Source organism: Cervus canadensis, chromosome 27 (assembly GCF_019320065.1).
Source record: "Cervus canadensis isolate Bull #8, Minnesota chromosome 27, ASM1932006v1, whole genome shotgun sequence".
Lineage (NCBI taxonomy): Eukaryota > Metazoa > Chordata > Mammalia > Artiodactyla > Cervidae > Cervus > Cervus canadensis.
This window is the reverse complement of record NC_057412.1, coordinates 37,377,720-37,395,796: the sequence shown is the minus strand read 5'-3', so window position 1 is coordinate 37,395,796 and position 18,077 is coordinate 37,377,720. Positions and strand designations below refer to the sequence as shown.

The window sequence follows — 18,077 nt, the reverse complement described above, 5'->3', positions numbered from 1 at the left end:
GTCCTGACCTTGTGACTAACGTTACCCCTTGGTCCCTTGGTAACGGTTGCTGTACGTTTGGTTTTCTGATCTCTATCATTCCCGAAAGAAGTTTCTTGTACTGCAGCCTATATATACTCATAGAAAAATCATTAAAGCACCTTTGCTCCATCAGAGCTTAGGTCCCCGGGTCTTTTTTGTCTCTCTCTCTCTCTCTCTCTTTCTCTCTTTCATTTTCTTATCGTCGACTCCGCACCACAAGGTTCCGGTCCATTAAAGGACCCCAACACCAATGTATATTTTTTTTACAGTGCCTCTTAAAAGATTCATTTTCAACAAATTTCTGTTTCATTCTAAATCCTTGCTATATATGAAAATATTGAATTAATTATATATAAAGCTTCAATGAAATATATTTTAATGTTTAGATAGTGAAGAAAGTTGGCTCATACTTTGTAAAAATACACTACATGCAAACAGTATTTTCAAATGACCTAACATAGTTATCATTGATGGATTTAGTGAACTTTTTCAGCATTCTAGAGCTCGTATTTTATAAATAGACAAAACATTAAAAAATTCACATGTGGCCCTATATAGAAACAAATGTTTTCCTTATTTATTTTCATCCTTCTTAATGGGTAGGAACATAACATCACCAAAAAGTCAGAAAATTCAACATGATTGATGCTACAGAAAAAAAAAAAAAACCTCAAATAATTTATCATTGAGAGGAAAAATATCTTCTATGCTATTATTTACCAAACATTACTTTCATTTCTTTATTTGTGTTTTGATTATGAGTCCTATATCCAAATGTAATGGATATGATTTATCTTTACCAGGCATTATGCACAAAATTTTAAATATATATATATATTTATTAGATTAATAAGCCTTCATAAAATGATTCACACAAAAACTTTTCATGTTTAAAATTACAGATATGTCATTATCATAAAACATAAAAGGTATGGTTTTAAACTTAATCAGCATTTCATTGTGTTAAAACTTCCTAAAAATTAGATTTTGCACAAATACTGCTATCTAAACACACAAACAAAAAATAATGTGTTATATGGTAGGAAATTACATTTAATAGTAGCAAGGATAAATGAAGCTCTGATACACTCAGTACTCAATCTCAAAACATATAACATTTCTATAAACTATCTTGTATGTTGAAAAACATATATATTATTCATATGCATACATATGAATTCCTCACTTATTTAAATATAATTTCAGCTTATCTTGGTACTACTCAATTATTACAACTCAACATGAAAGAATTGTTTCAAACTGTCATATTCTCTACGAACCACCAAAATATTAAAATTAAGCAAATGCCTGCTTTGAATTCCTTTTGCTTTTCGTTGCTGCTATTGATGTTGTTTTCCTTTATAAAAATTAAGTGAACACAGCAAATACTCTACTGAAGGCAGAATGGAAGAACATTTGTCATGGTATATAACTTATTCAACATCTTCATACACTATTCCTAGGTGGGAAAAAAATCAGAAATTATCTTACAGTTAATATGAGTTCATATCTTGCACAATTAATTCTTCCAGGAATAATAATAAAAAATGTATTAACTGAAAGTAAATATATGTATGTTGAAAAAAGCCATCATTTGAGTGCATGAATAATTATTGAAATGTGTTTTTCTTACCGTGGCAAGAACCTTCGGTTTCTTCATACCCTGTGCTGCAGATACATCTTCCAAGAGGAACCAGCCAATCTCCATCAGCTCCACAATAGAGTTTAGGAGTGTCACGCTCTTCTGCACTCTTCACACAGGAGCCCCTTACTTCAACCAAGGAGGAAGAATCAACCCTTGGGATAGTGTCTGGAAACACGGCCAGGTTACGAACAGTAAAGGGGCATTTTTTGTAGAAAACACGGACGGAAACTAGGGCAATGCATGCCCCGATGTCTTGAAAAGCCAGATAAAATCCTTTCCTTTCTATAGGCCCCAGCTCACGAATCTCAGTGTTGAGTTTGAGGATGCGATCACCCAAATCCATCTGGGTAAAACTTTCATCAGCAGCAATTGTGTCAATCTTTGTATACTGGCTTGGCTTGAATTTAATTCCATGGGACTCATCTGATTCCACATAATATAGATTAAATGTTTCTTTGCAAGTCCCCAAGACCCACGGGATGCTGTTACAATCCCTCAGTGTGAACTTCATTTCCACATAAATTTTCTGAGCTGCATCACGAGAGATCCAGTTTGTACGAAGCCAGTTGTTTTGGTTTGGCTCCATCACATTGCATACCTGGTATGTGTGAATGGGCCTGTTGTGTTCATCCATTTCAGTAATGGCATCCCACTGCAAAAAAGAAAAAAAATAAATGATTATAAAACCACAGTGGTTAAACATCTATGATGATCTCCAACATTTTCTGTTTTACTGAAAGAAAAAAGAATAAAAAGGACACAAGTGAAGCAAAGCCACAGTGGTACAGGATTTTAAGAAGGAGACTTTCATTTCAGAATGGGTTCTGAACATACCAGCTGTCCTAGTATGAATCTTACCTTCTTACATGTTAGTTGCAACATCGAGGGACACTTTATTTATCCTCTAACTTCCCTGCTGGCTCAGATGGTAAATAATCTGCCTGTAATGCAGGAGACCCTAGTTTGAATCCTGGGTTGGGAAGATCCCCTGCAAAAGGGAATGGCCATCCACTCTAGTATTCTTGATCGGAGAATTTCCATGGACAGAGGAACATGGCGGGCTATAGTCCATGGGGTCACAAAGAGCCAGACATGACTGAGTTAGCGACTAACATTTTCATTTTCACTTTTCTCCTCCACTATAAAATGAAGCTTATCACATAGTACCTGTTTCATAGGTTTGTTGTGAAGTACAAATTAATTAATATATGTAAAGAACTTTAAATGGTTTCTAGTACTCTACGCTCAGTTGCTCACTCATATCCTACTCTTTGCAACCCGCTGGACTGTAGCCCACCAGGCACCTCTGTATGTGGGATTTTTCAGACAAGAATACTGAAGTGGGTAACCATTTCCTTCTCTACTAGTACTCTATATTCAACCTAAAATAGCATCTACTATGTAACCAAATAACTAGACCAATGATAAATGCACTCCAGTTAACCATTTGTCTTCATATCCAATTTGTCACAAATTGAAGTATGTTTTTCAGTATTCAATTAAATATTTACATGTCTGTTTTGATAGAAAATGTGTACATAGACTTCCCAGGTGGTGCTAGTGATAGAGAACTTGACTGTCAATGCAGGAGACAAAACAGACATGAGTTCAATCCTTGGGTCGGGAAGATCCCCTGGAGAAGGAAATGGCAACCCACTCCACTATTATTGCCTGGAGAATCCCATGGACAGAGGAGCCTCGTGGGCTACAGTCCATAGGGTCGCAAAGAGTCGGACATGACTGAAGTGACTTAGCAGTAGCAGCAGCATATGTAGATAAGACTTAGATTTATTCAAGAAATACTTAAGTATTATTCTGAATACTAGGATGGCAGTAGTGAACAAACTGAACAAAAGCTCCCTGCCTTCAAGGATCTTACTTAGGGTGAGGAGAGGCAATAAAAATTGTAAATTACTCAACTGAACAATATGGTAGAAAGTATAATGGAAAAAAATAAGACAGAGAGATGGGGGGAAGAGGCTTGCAATTACAGTGTGGCCAGAGAAGGCCTTCCTGAGGTTCTGACATTTAAGTAACATCTTAAGAGGTGAGGTAGTGGAGAGGAAACAGTAAGCACCAATCCCTGAGGCAGGAGTGTATACATATGTTTTAGGAACAGTTTGAATGGCGCTTAACAGAGAGGCAAAGATTGTGCAAAAAAGCCTTTGTAAGAATTGGAAACACCTCGGTTTTTCCCCTGAGCTAGATTACTGAATCATCTTCACTTCTGTGTTTACATACAAGAATTCTGCCATTTATATGAATAGAAAAACCTTGTTTATCCTTTTCTTTAAGTTTCAATAAAAATACTTGAGCACATTGAAATTAGTTGGTATTGTCATTATTTATAAACCTAATATCACATACTTTTATATTACAATTTAGATTGTAAGTATATTTTGTTTAATGAAAGTTACAACATATTTCAATAAACAAAAACATATTTTGGTAACCTTATGTTTTTTTTGGGAAAATATACCAGTCATCATAATTTCTCATTTTTATTAAGGTACAATGGAAATGATAAACTGTTTTCTATAGTGAATAAATATTCTATTCTAGATACCATACTTCAATGATTTATAATAAGATTGTTTAACTCATCTAGTTTGCAGCTTCTTATTTTTGTTGGATGTAGACAGCTATCTAACCAAGACTGGTGGAATTTCAATTAGTATAGTTTCTAATAGAATAGCCACTTTTCTCAGTCTACTGGATTGTTACATCACATACTTTCTACTTTAAAATTCCACAAATAAACAATTTATTTTATCAACCAAGTGAACTTAAAAACAATTTTTTATCTAAAATTTCATTTGTAATTTTGCTTACTTGAAATTCAGGAGGTATTTTCCAGAAACAATGAGCTCCTTTAGAAGTGTGGATATAATTTTTGCAAAATACACCCATGGCTTATCAGTGGTGACCCAATATCTCAAAGAGGCACATGAAATTATCTATCTATCTGTCTTTCATCCTAGCATATTACCGGTGTTATATGACTTTTAAATACTTAAATTTAAAGGCAAACCAGCACTATTAAAGCTTATTTAATATGGTAAGCTAACCATTAAGAATATAAATAGTAAGACAAGATACAAATAATAAAACCTGAGGAAAAACTATCAAAATAAGAGTTTGAAATTCTATGCATTTTACCCATTGAGGAGCTTCCAAAGTACTTATTCAATGATCATTCTTATTTTAGATAAATCTCTAATAAAAACTGATTTTGTTTCACAAGGAATGTATGTAATTTGGCACACCAATGCAGAAGGCACAGGAGACACAGGTTCAATCCCTGGGTGGGGAAGATCCCCTGGAGTAGGAAATGGCAACCCACACCAGTGTTCTTGCATGAGAATTCCAGTCCATAGGGTCGCAAAGAGTCAGAAATGGCTGAGCATAAGCACACACACTGCATGCTCCACCCTAGAAGTATAGAGAGCTACAGTCAATACTTTCTGTTTGAATAACTACATTCTAACAACTTCAGGCTACATCCCTTCCTATTAATAAAAAGTATTAACCATGCTCTCAATCAATTCTCCTAAAACAGGAGACTAACTAAAATGTGAAAAACTATATCTGTAACAAAAAAAATCTGAAATCACTGGGCTTCTCAGGAGGTGCCAGTGGTAAAGAACCTGCCTACCAATGCAGGAGATATGAGATGAGGATGCGATCTCTGGGTCAGGAAGATCCCCTGGAAGGGGGCATGGCAACCCACTCCAGTATTCACGCCGGGACAGTCCCATGGTCAAAGGAGCCTGGCGGGCTACAGTCCAAAGGATCACAAAGAGAAAAAATGCTGAAATTATCACATATCTTTACTTTAAAATATGTTGGGTTTGGAAAAAATGTTCAGATGGAAAGAAAGCTCAGGAATGAGAAGAATATGACATTCATACTTTGAATCAGAACTAATCTGAACCAAGAGATAAGGAAATAGCAAAATATATGTGAACAATGAGAAATGTGGTTCTTTTCAAAGCACTACATGACGATGCTTAACAAAATGGGACATCATTTTCTATGATAAATTTATGATGTCTGAGAAACAACAGTGCATTTTCTATTTAACTAAAGAAAAAGAAATCAATTAAAAAGAAAGAAAAAGAGATTAGAATGAGATTCAGTTATCAAAACAGCCAAAAGTGATCAACTGCTAAATTTCTTCTTATACAAAAATAATGAAAGTAATTTAAATTATATTTTTAAATTTGAATATGATCAAAATAAGAACATGAATAAACTCAAGGTTTGTATAAGATCTAAAGTGCTAAAAAATTCATAAAAATATATTATCATTGTTATATATATATAAATGGTATCATTTAAATCAAAACATATCCTTTGGAAATACTGTATTACAAAAAGCGTTGTTTGTATTTATATAGTTATATAACTTTCAGTTATAATTTCCAAGTATTAAAATAAATAGGGCCTCAAAAAATGTAAGAACCAAGGAAAGAATGGAGGTATGAGGGCTCACATACCAAATATCTAAATATTTTAAAATGATAACTCACTCTTCAAATAAGATCAAACTCTAAGCATGCTTTATTTGCATATTTTAGAAAGATACCGGAAGGTGAGATTCAAATTTAAAATATTTAGACTTCTCAGAATTTCAGGCTAGCATGTGGAAGTCCATCCAGGGCCAACTCATAGGCTTAGTCAACCCCATTTCTATTACCTTACCTGACTCCAGGTAAATCCCATATAAAGAAGGGCTTCATGCAAGCACATATATGAGTTATACAACACTATAAATTAACTCTACTTCAATTAATAAAAAGGTTAAAAATCCCAACTTGGAGTAAAAAGCACTGTAATTACTCTTTAATATAAAAAAGTTAAATATATTATAAAAACTTTTATGTTCCACTTCATTACTGGGTAGTCAATGTAAGCATGTGCCTCAAAACTCTTCTGCCTCATAAAGTTCTGCACAGATCCTACAGATCCTAGGTTAATAAATTCAGTTCAGTTCAGTCACTCAGTAGTGTTCAATTATTTGTAACCCCATGGACTGTAGCATGCCAGGCCTCCCTGTTTATCAACAGCTCCCAGAGCTTACCCAAACTCATGTCCATTGAGTTGGTGATGCCACCCAACCATCTCATCTTCTGTCATCCCCTTCTCCTCCTGCTTTCAATCTTTCCCAACATCAGGGTTTTTCAAATGAGTCAGTTTTTCGCATCAGGTAGCCAAACTATTGGAGTTTCAGCTTCAGCATCAGTCCTTCCAAAGAATATTCAGGACTGATTTCCTTTAGGATGGAATGGTTGGATCTCTTTGCAGTTCAAGGGACTCTCTAGAGTCTTCTCCAACACCACAGTTCAAAAGCATCAATTATTCAGTGCTCAGCTTTCGTTACAATCCAACTCTTACATCCATGCATGACTACTGGATAAACCATAGCTTTGACTAGGTGGACCTTTGTCAGCAAAGTAATGTCTCTGCTTTTTAATATGCTGTCTAAGTTTGTTACAGTTTTTCTTCCAAGGAGCAAGTGTCTTAAATTTCATGGCTGCAGTCACCATCTGCAGGGATTTTGGAGCCCCCTCCCCCAAAATAAAGTCTGTCACTGCTTCCATTGTTTCCCCATCTATTTGCCAAGAAGTGATGGGACAGGATGCCATGATCTTATTTTTCTGAATGCTGAGTTTTAAGCCAACTTTTTCACTCCCCTCTTTCATTTTCATCAGTGGCTCTTTAGTTCTTCTTCTCTTTCTGCCATAAGGGCAGGGTATATCTGCACATCAGAGGTTATTGGTATTTCTCCCAGCAATCTTGATGCTTCAGCCAGCCCAGCATGTCACATGATGTACTCTACATATAAGTTAAATAACGGGGTGACAATAGACAGCCTTGATATACTCCCTTTCCAATTTGGAACCAGCCTATTGTTCCATGTCCAGTTCTAACTGTTGCTTCTTGACCTCCATACAGATTTCTAAGGAGACGAGTAAGGTGGCCTGCTATTCCAATCTCTTGAAGAATTTTCCACAGTTTTTTTGTGATTCACATATTCAAAGGCTTTGGCATAGTCAATAAAGCAGAAATAAATGTTTTTCTGGAACTCTCTTGCTTTTTCGATGATCCAGCAGATATTGGCAACTTGATCTCTGGTTCCTCTGCGTTTTCAAATTCTAGCTTGAACATCTGGAAGTTCACAGTTCACATACTGTTGTAGTCTGGATTGGAGAATTCTGAGCATTACTTTGCTAGTGTATGAGATGAGTGTAATTGTGTGGTAGTTTGAGCATTCTTTGGCATTGCCTTTGACCTGCTTCATTTTGTACTGTAAGCCAGATTTGCCTGTTACTCCAGGTATCTCTTGACTTCCTACTTTTGCATTCCAGTCCCCTATAATTAAAAGGACATCTTATTTGGTTGTTAGTTCTAGAAGGTCCTGTATGTCTTCACAGAACCGTTCAACTTCAGCTTCTTCAGCATTACTGGTTGTGGCATAGACATGGATTACTGTGATACTGAATGGTTTGCCTTGGAAACAAATAGAGATCATTCTATCATTTTTGAGATTGCATCCAAATACTGCATTTTGGACTCTTTTGTTGACTATGATGGCTACTCCATTTCTTCTAAGGGATTGTTGCCCACAGTAATAGATACAATTTTCATTTGAGTTACATTCACCCATTACAGTTCATTTTAGTTTGCTGATTCCTAAAATGATGTTCACTCTTGCCATCTCCTGTTTGACTACTTCCAATTTGCATTGATTCATGGACCTAACATTCCAGGTTGCTATGCAATATTGCTCTTTATAGCATTGGACTTTACTTCCATTGCCAGTCATATCCACAATTGAGTGTTGTTTTTGCTTTGGTTCCATGTCTCCATTCTTTCTGGAGTTATTTCTCCACTTATCTCCAGTAGCGTATTGGGCACCTATGAAACTGGGGAGTTCATCTTTCAGTGTCCCATATTTTTGCCTTTTCATACTGTTCATGGGGTTCTCAAGGCAAGAATACTGAAGTGGTTTGCCATTCCCTTCTCCAGTGGACCACATTTTGTCAGTATTCTCCACCATGACCCGGCTGTCTTGAGTGGTCCTATTTGGCATGGCTCATAGTTTCATTGAGTTAGACAAGGCTGTGATCAAATTGTTTAGTTTTCTGTGATTGTGGTTTTCAGTCTGCCTGCCCTCTGCTGGAGAAGGATAAGAGGTTTATGGAAGCTTCCTGATGGGAGAGACTGACTGAGGGTAAACTGGGTCTTGTTCTGATGGGTAGGACCATGTTAAGTAAATCTTTGATCCAATTTTCTGTCAATGGGCAGGGCTGTGTTCCCTCCCTGTTGTTTCACCTGAGGCCAAACTATGGTGGAGGTAATGAAGATAATGGTGACCTCCTTCAAAAGGTCCCAGGCAGGCACTGCTGCACTCAGGGACCCAGCCCTGCAGCAGGCCACCGCCCACCCACACCTCTGCCGGAGACTCCTGGACACTCCCGGGCAAGTCCGGGTTAGTCCCTTGTGGGGTCACTGCTCCTTTCTCCTGGGTCCTGGTGCACAAGGTTCTATTTGTGCCCTTCCAGAATCTGTTTCCCAGTCCTGTGTAAGTTCCGGCGGCTCTATGGCGGGGTTGATGGCGACCTCCTCCAAGAGGGCTTATGCCATACCCAGGTCTGCTGCACCCAGAGCCCCTGCCCCTGAAGAACACAGCTCTGGCTCAGTCTCTGTGGGCTCTTTGGGTCCTGGTGCACACAAGGTTTGTTCGAGCCCTCCGAGCATCTCCATCAGGTATAGGGCTTGATTCTAAATGTGATTTCACCCCTCCTATCATCTTGCCAGAGCTGCTTCTTTGCCCTTGGATGTGGGGTATCTTTGTTGAGGATCCAACATTCTCCTGTTGACGGTTGTCCAGCAGTGAGTTATAATTTTGGAGTTCTCATAGGAGAAGATGAGCGCACTTCCTTCTATTCCACCATCTGGGAGTCAGTTTATAGTATATATTAAATTCCAGAACAGGAATGAAGATATTAGGTACAAGAACTGCTTGCTCTTACTCGACTTATAATAAAGTAACAATTATGAAAACATAACTGACAGCACAGAACTGAATATAAGAAATAAACAGTATATATAGTAAGTACAGTAAGAGTCAAAAAGACAGCAACACTTGTGAACAGGGGTGGCTTGGCAGGTTTGCTCAAGACAGATACTGGACTTTAACCTTAAAGAATTACAAGATTCAATAAAGCAGAGGGAAAAGAACATATAGAAAAATAATGTTTAACACTAAATATATGCATATAATTTTTGGCAGCACAGTCCTATACTACTTATATTTAGTGGGTAAAAGGTTTTTCCCCTATTTAAGACAAAAACAAACACACATGTACTTATTCTCCAGCTGTGAAACATTTTGGAGTACAGGTTTTGGCTAAATAAGAATCAGTTGTAGACCAAAGCGTTCATTCTTTCATAAACTTCAAGCGCACCTTGGATTCCTGAGGGCAACTAGTAGTATCCTGAATTTAAACTGTCAAAGCTCTCCCACAAACGTTAATGTATACGGTCCTCATCAATCTGATAAAGTGAGACTGATACTTTCATGTTCATGTTACTGATACAGAATTCAATACCTAGGAATTGCATGGGCTAATGACTGGAACCAGGCCCTCTAACTTTATTTTCTGCCTTTCATGATGTTTTGCTGGTGTCTATTGGCCTCTCCCAGGGCTAGCCAGTTCTTAGAGACAGCAAAAAGCTCTGGGCCTAGAGCATATCTTTCATATGCAAACCAACCAAACCTGAGTCTATAGGCCCAACTAACTTCTTATCTAACCCTCACACACCAAGCCAGTATTTCTTCTCTCTTAAATCATCCCAGGATCAGGTACCGAGCCACTAGAGACCATTCTCTAGCCCAAAGCCTGTAGGAAACTAGCCAATCCTTAATTGCTTACTCTGTTCCACATTGCATTTCCCACAGAAACTCTAAAAAAGGCTCTGGCTCAGGTTTTCCCATCATGCCTGTCTTCTGTCATTTGACCAAGACCCACTCCTTCCCTTGTGGCCCTCTGTGGCATTGACAACCCCCTTCCAAGAACCTGTGAGTATAATCAACTTCTTTCCAAGTGTAATTCTTGTCTCCTCCTATGACCACACTGACTTTACCATAGTTCCATTATCCAACATGTACATTCCTAGAACAAACAGCTGTATGGTTTATGACACGTTCTTCCTGGCAACCCTTTGCAAGACAACTGATTCTTGCTTAATTAAAAGCTTTTGTTGAGTGAGACATTCCAAGTTACAAAGTTTTTCTATTCATCACACGTAAATCTCTCCTGTATCCAAAGAAACAGATTCATACGATGTCTATTAGGCAGAAGTTCTCTGTATCCAGCCACAAAAGCAGATACAATTCGTAAGGTATTCTACCCCTGGAAGCATGTATTAAGGTAATTAAATAAGGAAGCTATTAGACTGAAGTAGCTCATACTTTGACAGTGTATCTGAGCAAATCCAAACCTAAGCTATAGTGAAGAAAGTGAAAGCGTTAGTCGCTCATTTGTATCTGATTCTTTTCGACCCCACGGACTGTAGCCCACCAGGCTCCTCTGTCCATGGGATTCTCCAAGCAAGAACACTGGAGAGGGTTGCCATTTCCTTCTGCAGGGAATCTTCCCAACCCAGAGATCAAACCCTGGTCTCCCGCATTGAAGGCAGTTTCTTTACAATCCAAGCCACGAGGGAAGCCCAAGCTATAGTAAATTCATATAAATGCACCAAGAAAATAAAATCTAAACCTAAGACCAACCAATCACAAACAGCCAACCAGCCTCTCCCAAATAATTCACTCACTTAAGTTATAGCCAATCAAATAATTCCCTTGCTTTGCTTCTATGTCTGCTATACATAGCTGCTGTTGGCAGAGTAAGCCTAAACATTTTTCATTTGATGTTGTCTGATTCAAACTGAAATTAGTGACAGGGATAGAGTGGGATAATTTAGCATTAAGGGAGTTTGGGAAACCACTGTAAGCTAAAGACAATGTAAGAAGAGAATCTAGTAACCTACTCTATGGAAGACCAGGTGCACACTCAAGTCACAAGTCTTGGTAGTTAAAACACAAGGCAATAGATATGGGGTCTGAATCTTGTTATATGAGGTCAAGGAGTTAATGGTCCTTGAAGAGGAGCACTTCTGCATGTAGCCAAGACAGGAATACAGGTGAAAGTGGAAAGAGACTAGGTAAAAGGAGACACTGCACCAAAATCTGAGATAAATTACTGTTTTTTAGGATATGCTCTCACCTTACTATTAACATACATATGATTTAAATAGGGCCATGGCAGTCCCAGCTAAACCATATAGGGTCAAAGATGGAACTATGATGTAAGCCTTGACATCTACCTAAGAATGATGAAGAAGGTAGTCTTCTTCCCTCCTTACTTTTCTTTTGATTATGAAAATGTAACCCTCTTTTCTCTCGGGGCTATGCTCCCTTGCTGCCCATTTGTACCTCTCACAAGCTTCCTATGCTAATAAACTCACTCTCTGCTATTTTTCTTCACTCTGAATTCTTTCTGGGAGGAGATAAAAGAACCCAAGCTTTGTTAATTCCTGATACCAGGTGAGTGGTTTCAGTTAAAAGACAGTGTGTTCAAGTCACTTCCCAAGCTGGGGATCATGGGGATCAATCTGAGGTGTGGCGGGGTTCAAGTCGCATCCAAGAAGTGTGGTTTCATTACTTCAAATAAATTCTTGGAAATTTTATTATGCCTCAGTGTATTTTTTTAATAAATGTATATGTTGAGTTATATTTTACTGAGGTTTTCGCTATATTATATAATACTGAATTGTTTTATATATTGGTATTTTAAGTCATATGAAAATATGAAAAATTAAAATAAACAACATAAAATGGAGGAGTTAAAATATTTTGAGTTTAGTTCCTTTTTTGTAAAAGCAAACTGCTGACAGAATTGGCCAACTTAACAGAAGACCTAATGATAAGTTTAATTATTTCATCAACTTTGGTAATTAATAGGTATATTTACACATTTCAAACTGGAGAGTAAGTTATATATGTGCTTGTCTTAAATAGAGGTAGGACTTTAACCCACTGGAAAACACTTGGCATATAGCTAAAGTTGCCAATAATCTGCACATGTAGCTTAGTCCTGTACATCACCTAAGACTATTTCTCCACTGACAGATCACTTGGGCAGTCCCATTTAAAATGAATCTTTGCCTGTTTGGGGGAAAATGGACACATGTATGCCTATGGCTGAGTCCCTTCATTGTTCACCTAAAACAATCACAGTATTGTTAATCAACTATATCCCAAAAGAAAATAAAATGTTTAAAATAAAATGAATCTTTGTTAGAAGTGATGTAAAATGCTTTGAATAGTCCTTTACTGATGCTTGAGGGTTTTCTAAAAACCCATCCCTATCTCCATAGGGTGAATTTTTATTTCCATAGCAAGGTAAATCAACTAGACCAAAAGCTGGATTCATTTTGGGTACAGAAAGTCAGAATAAGGAAATTAATTCCTAAAGTGACTGGCAGTCAGTGTAGAATCAGATTGCTTTCTTTTCCCTCAGAGAACAAAATAAGGCAATCAAATAGCCTTTCTAGGCAAGAATATCCAGATAATTAGACGGTGTTGGTAAACTGACTTAAACATACAAAATTCTAACGTGCATCTCTCAAGTTTACAACTTCTTCCCTCTAAAATCTTTATAATTCAAAGGGAATATAAATATTTATTTTTTAAAAAACTTAAAAAATTGAAAATAAAAGCAGATAGTCTTTCTCAACATATTACTCAGCACAGAGCTGTTAGAAAAATAATATTATTTTTAAAAACCAGTGATAACTGTTTTTTTTAACAGTGATAATAGCAGTGATAACTTTCTCAAAGGGCATAGATCAAGAAAATTTTAACAAAGGAAGAGAGCAATAAACTTCACACTAAAATTCTTAACTTCTTTAATCTACAGACAGGAAGGGGAGGGGAAAAAAAAATCACACCCTAGATTCCTTAATACCTTAATAATAAACAGCTCCAGGCCTGATTGAGTTTATTTATTTTTTCTGATCGAGTTTAAAGAAATAAAGAAAAATCAGTTAAAAAAAAATATATATATCAGTAAAAACAAACAACAACAAATATATATATATTTATGTATTTATATGTATGTATTTATTTATTTATACATATAAATATTTATATATGTATATGTATATGTGTATATATATATATATATATAATATGCTGATAGGAGGGCTTCCTTGGTAGCAGAGATGGTAAAGAATTCACCTACAATGTGGGAGACCTGGGTTTGATCCCTGGGCTGGGAGAGCCCCTGGAGAAGGGAATGTCAACTCACTCCAGTATTCTTGCCTGGAGAATCCACATGGACAAAGGACCCTGGCTGGTTACAGTCCATGGTGACGCAGAGTCGGACATGACTGAGCGTCTAAACACACAGGGACGAGGGAAGGAAGCATTCTAATAACAGAAGAGATAGCTAAATATATATATACCTATAGGCTTTTACCTTTACCTGTGCTTCCTATATGATTAAGTACTTCTTTATATGCATGTAGAACCAGTTTCCTCTCTTCCCTTTTCTCTGTCTGCCTTTTTGAAAATCACATGCAAAATAAATAAATAAATAAAAATCACATGCACTCTAATATTAAAATTAGTAACTTTTAAATTTATTTCTGTCTCCACTTGTAACAGATCCCAGCTATCACCTATAGAGGAAGTAAATATGTGGTAAAAAAGATATTTTTAACCTATTTCTTCAAAATGTGGTTATGATAAATAAAGGGGAAAGACAAAAAGGAAATGAAATATTATGAAAGTTCATTTCAAAGATATACAATCCAAAAATCCAAATGACTTAAAGTTAGCTAGCATTACACTGGTAGATGATTGATTAATAAAAAATGAAATAGCCCATCATTATCCCATCTTTTTCCAAAAGTAAAATATAATCTAAAGACAGATTTAAATGAAACAAAGAAACAACAAAATCATGATAAACCTGTAATTCTTAACTTGAGTCCTTGTATAACTTGTTACCAAGGGTTTAGCAGTATATGACTTGAACTAATTATTCCTCAAGATTAAACTAAATTTAAATGAGGAAGGGAGCAAGGGAGGAGGAAAAATTCTCTAACTTCATTCTAAGAATGATAAAAAATAGAAACGGTGATAATGAAAAGAAGTCTTCACTTTGTAATATGACATATGCCTGATTTGTTCCAAATATTTTAGCTTTTACCTTGCATAATCCAAATAAAGTGGTTAAATGTACATAGGCATCTCATTATGTAACCTATAGTGGCTTAATTTTTAAATCATAAGTATCTAATATTCTCTACCAAAGGAAAGTTTGTTAAAGGGCCCTTCTTACTCTAATGTGATATTTTCCTCTGAACCACTTAAATATTCACTTTGAGTCAATATTCTGACATAAACTTAGAAAATTAGTGCCCTGAATTCTGCTGCGAGGCATGTAGTTAATAACATAAATCTGTTTTGCAGGAGAAAAGTGAAGGCTCTGCATTTAAATGATAACTAGTTTCAGAGAATAAAACAAGAGGCAAAATCATGTGCAGATACATTTCTATTTCACTTAGGGCAAACATAAAACTTTTTTATTAAAACTACAAAGATATTTAATAAAAAACTAAGAACTCAGTGGCATATCTGCAAGACAACTGCTAAGACTAAGTTTTATAAATAAATTTATTACTTTGGATGCATCCATCCTATTAACAAGACCAAAATATTACAGCAAGGATAACTTCTATTAACAGGGAATGATGCTTCCCATAAAAAGTCACATATTCATGAAGGTTGTTGTTTAGTTGCTAAGTCATGTCCAACTCTTTGCAACCCCATGGACTGTAGCCCACCTTTTTAAAGAGGGTCCATCTTCTGAAAGTCTGCAAACCTTAAATGGTACACAAAGTTAAGATTTTCACTTAACCAATAAATAAAATGCCCCCAAAATCATCTATAAAAAGCATTTCTACAATAAAGATATGGAAAATATTTACCTTAATTATTCTATGTTCAACATACATGAATTACATGCTACTTTCCATAGGACTTCACAAATACAGAAAGCATGTGAAAATAATCTCATAAATCATATTTAATTTCATTTCTATATGGTAGAGATAATAAAACATATGCTGGTTTCATGGATGAGGAATTTGACTTAAAGGAGGGAGCTGACCTATCTGAGTTTTCAGAGCAAACAGAAGAAACATTATCACAAGTACCTAGGGGATCCTATTGGTCCATATGGAGCTTTTAACCAAATACATTTAGTGGAATATAATCTCTGTGAAAGTAGGGACTTTGTTTTGTTCATTATTAAATTCCTAGTACCAGGGGAATATCATACCATGATCACAGTAGGTTCTTAATATTTACCAACTAGAGAAATGAGTAACAGAGGTTGGAATTCTCATTAAACTCTGAATGCGTCCACTGATGGGAGACTACTGTTTCTCATATCAGGATTCTAGACACATTATTGAGAGTTATATAAACATTATGCTCTCTTCTTTCAAATAACTCTGTGGCACTGATTTCCAACTATTAGAAAAATATTTTAGAATACTAAATTAGTAGTATTTAGAGGGAAGTTTCATGCTGTTAAGTTGGGAATTTTCCCCTACACCTCACTTTTAATATCACAAATTATTGATTACCTGGAATATGGTTTGGATGTATTCTTTCTGTAAGACTGTTTAAAAGAACTGAATAGTTTCAAATAGGATCTGACATAATCATCAATATGCAATAAGCCAGACAGTCTAATAAACTTACCCTGTTATTTCAAACAACTTTTAGAAAAAGTTTCATTAATTTTTTTATTAGGGAAAAAAGCAAAATAATATTTGAAGCTAACTAAATAAAAACACTTACCAATCATCCATCTTGCAAAACTCAAGGAAAAAACTATCCCTGGATACTACATATTATATTCTACAGAATAATAAACTAAAATTTCTGTCAGCATAGTAACAAAAAAATCTTTTGATATACCACATGGAGTATTAACATCATGTTGGGAACATAAATCTTTCAGGTCTAAAATATATGGAACCAATGACCTAGGGTACTTTTGTAATCAATACTTAGGTATTTTGTAATAGGTAAAAACAATTAGATGCATGATAAATATCATGCATACTTCTGATTAACTCAATACTCTTGAGGTAGAAGAACAGAAAAAATATTATCTAAATAATATGAAATACTTTTCATATGAATACACTATTAAAATACATTGAAAAATGTTTCTCCGTGTGTTAGTTATGTTACATTTTTCTATGAAAGTTTATAATTCATGAATACAATAAGCAAAACACTGCACATTTCTTAAATATCTAAAACTTAAAAGGATAGGGAATTAAGTGATACACATACTTACAGAAATATGGCTCCCAAAGTTTAAAAGCTTACATTCAAAGTCAGGATTATCTCTTACATATACTTAAAAAGTCTAACATGCACTGCTTGTGGTGTTTAGTTGCTAAGTCATGTCCAACTCTTGAGACCCCATGGGCTGTAGTCCGCAAAGCTCCTCCGTCCATGGGATTTCCCAGGCAAGAATACTGGAGGGGTTGCCACTACCTTCTCCATAACATATACTAAAAATAGTTCATATTTAGAGCAATGATTTAAGTAAAATTCAAGCTTATAAGTTAATATAAAAAATCAGTGAACACACACATCTGAGAAATTAGAAATATAGTAAAGTAGAATATGGAAACATTTTTTTAAAATCTTAAGAGGAGGGAGATGAAAAATTGTATACAAGCACATAAATAGGAAGTATAAAATGTATCATGACAGAAGGCAAAATATACATGTCAAATATATATTTCAAAACAGTAACTATTAAATATCAACAATAACTATTAAATACCCACTTTTAAAAGTTTTAAAAGCCAAGAGTTTCTAATAAAATCCAACTGTTACCCACAAACTACTGAGCCCATGAGCCACAACTTGAGAGTTCATGCACAGCAAAAGACCCTGCGTCAGGCAACTCAGATTTGAGGCAGTAGATAAATAAAGAAAATATTTTTTTAAAAAAAGAGCTATGAATGAAAAATATCTAGACTACATAAAGAAATCTTATAAATCAATAATAAAAAACAGCAACCTGAATGCAAAAATAGCTAAGGATACAGGATAATACAAACAAGTATGTGGAAATACTCAGAAACTCATTTAAACTTAAAGAAACTGAAATAGTACTGGAATAAAATTTTAGACTCATTAAGACTGATAAAAATGAAAAAGCTCTATCTTTTTAAGTACTTTCAAGACAGAGGTAAGTAAGAAGCTTTATAAATTGTTGATGAGAAAGTAGACTCTTAG

General features: G+C 35.6%; 1 protein-coding gene across 1 annotated transcript in view; it reads right to left on the bottom strand.

Annotated features, from left to right (window-relative positions):
* The window catches only part of EPHA6 (EPH receptor A6), a 962,333-nt gene that overhangs the window by 779,242 nt on the left and 165,014 nt on the right, over positions 1–18,077 (bottom strand). The window contains exon 3 of the mRNA XM_043449041.1: positions 1,655–2,318. Within this exon, the coding sequence (XP_043304976.1) occupies positions 1,655–2,318 (664 nt within the window). The remainder of the gene's footprint in view (positions 1–1,654; positions 2,319–18,077) is intronic.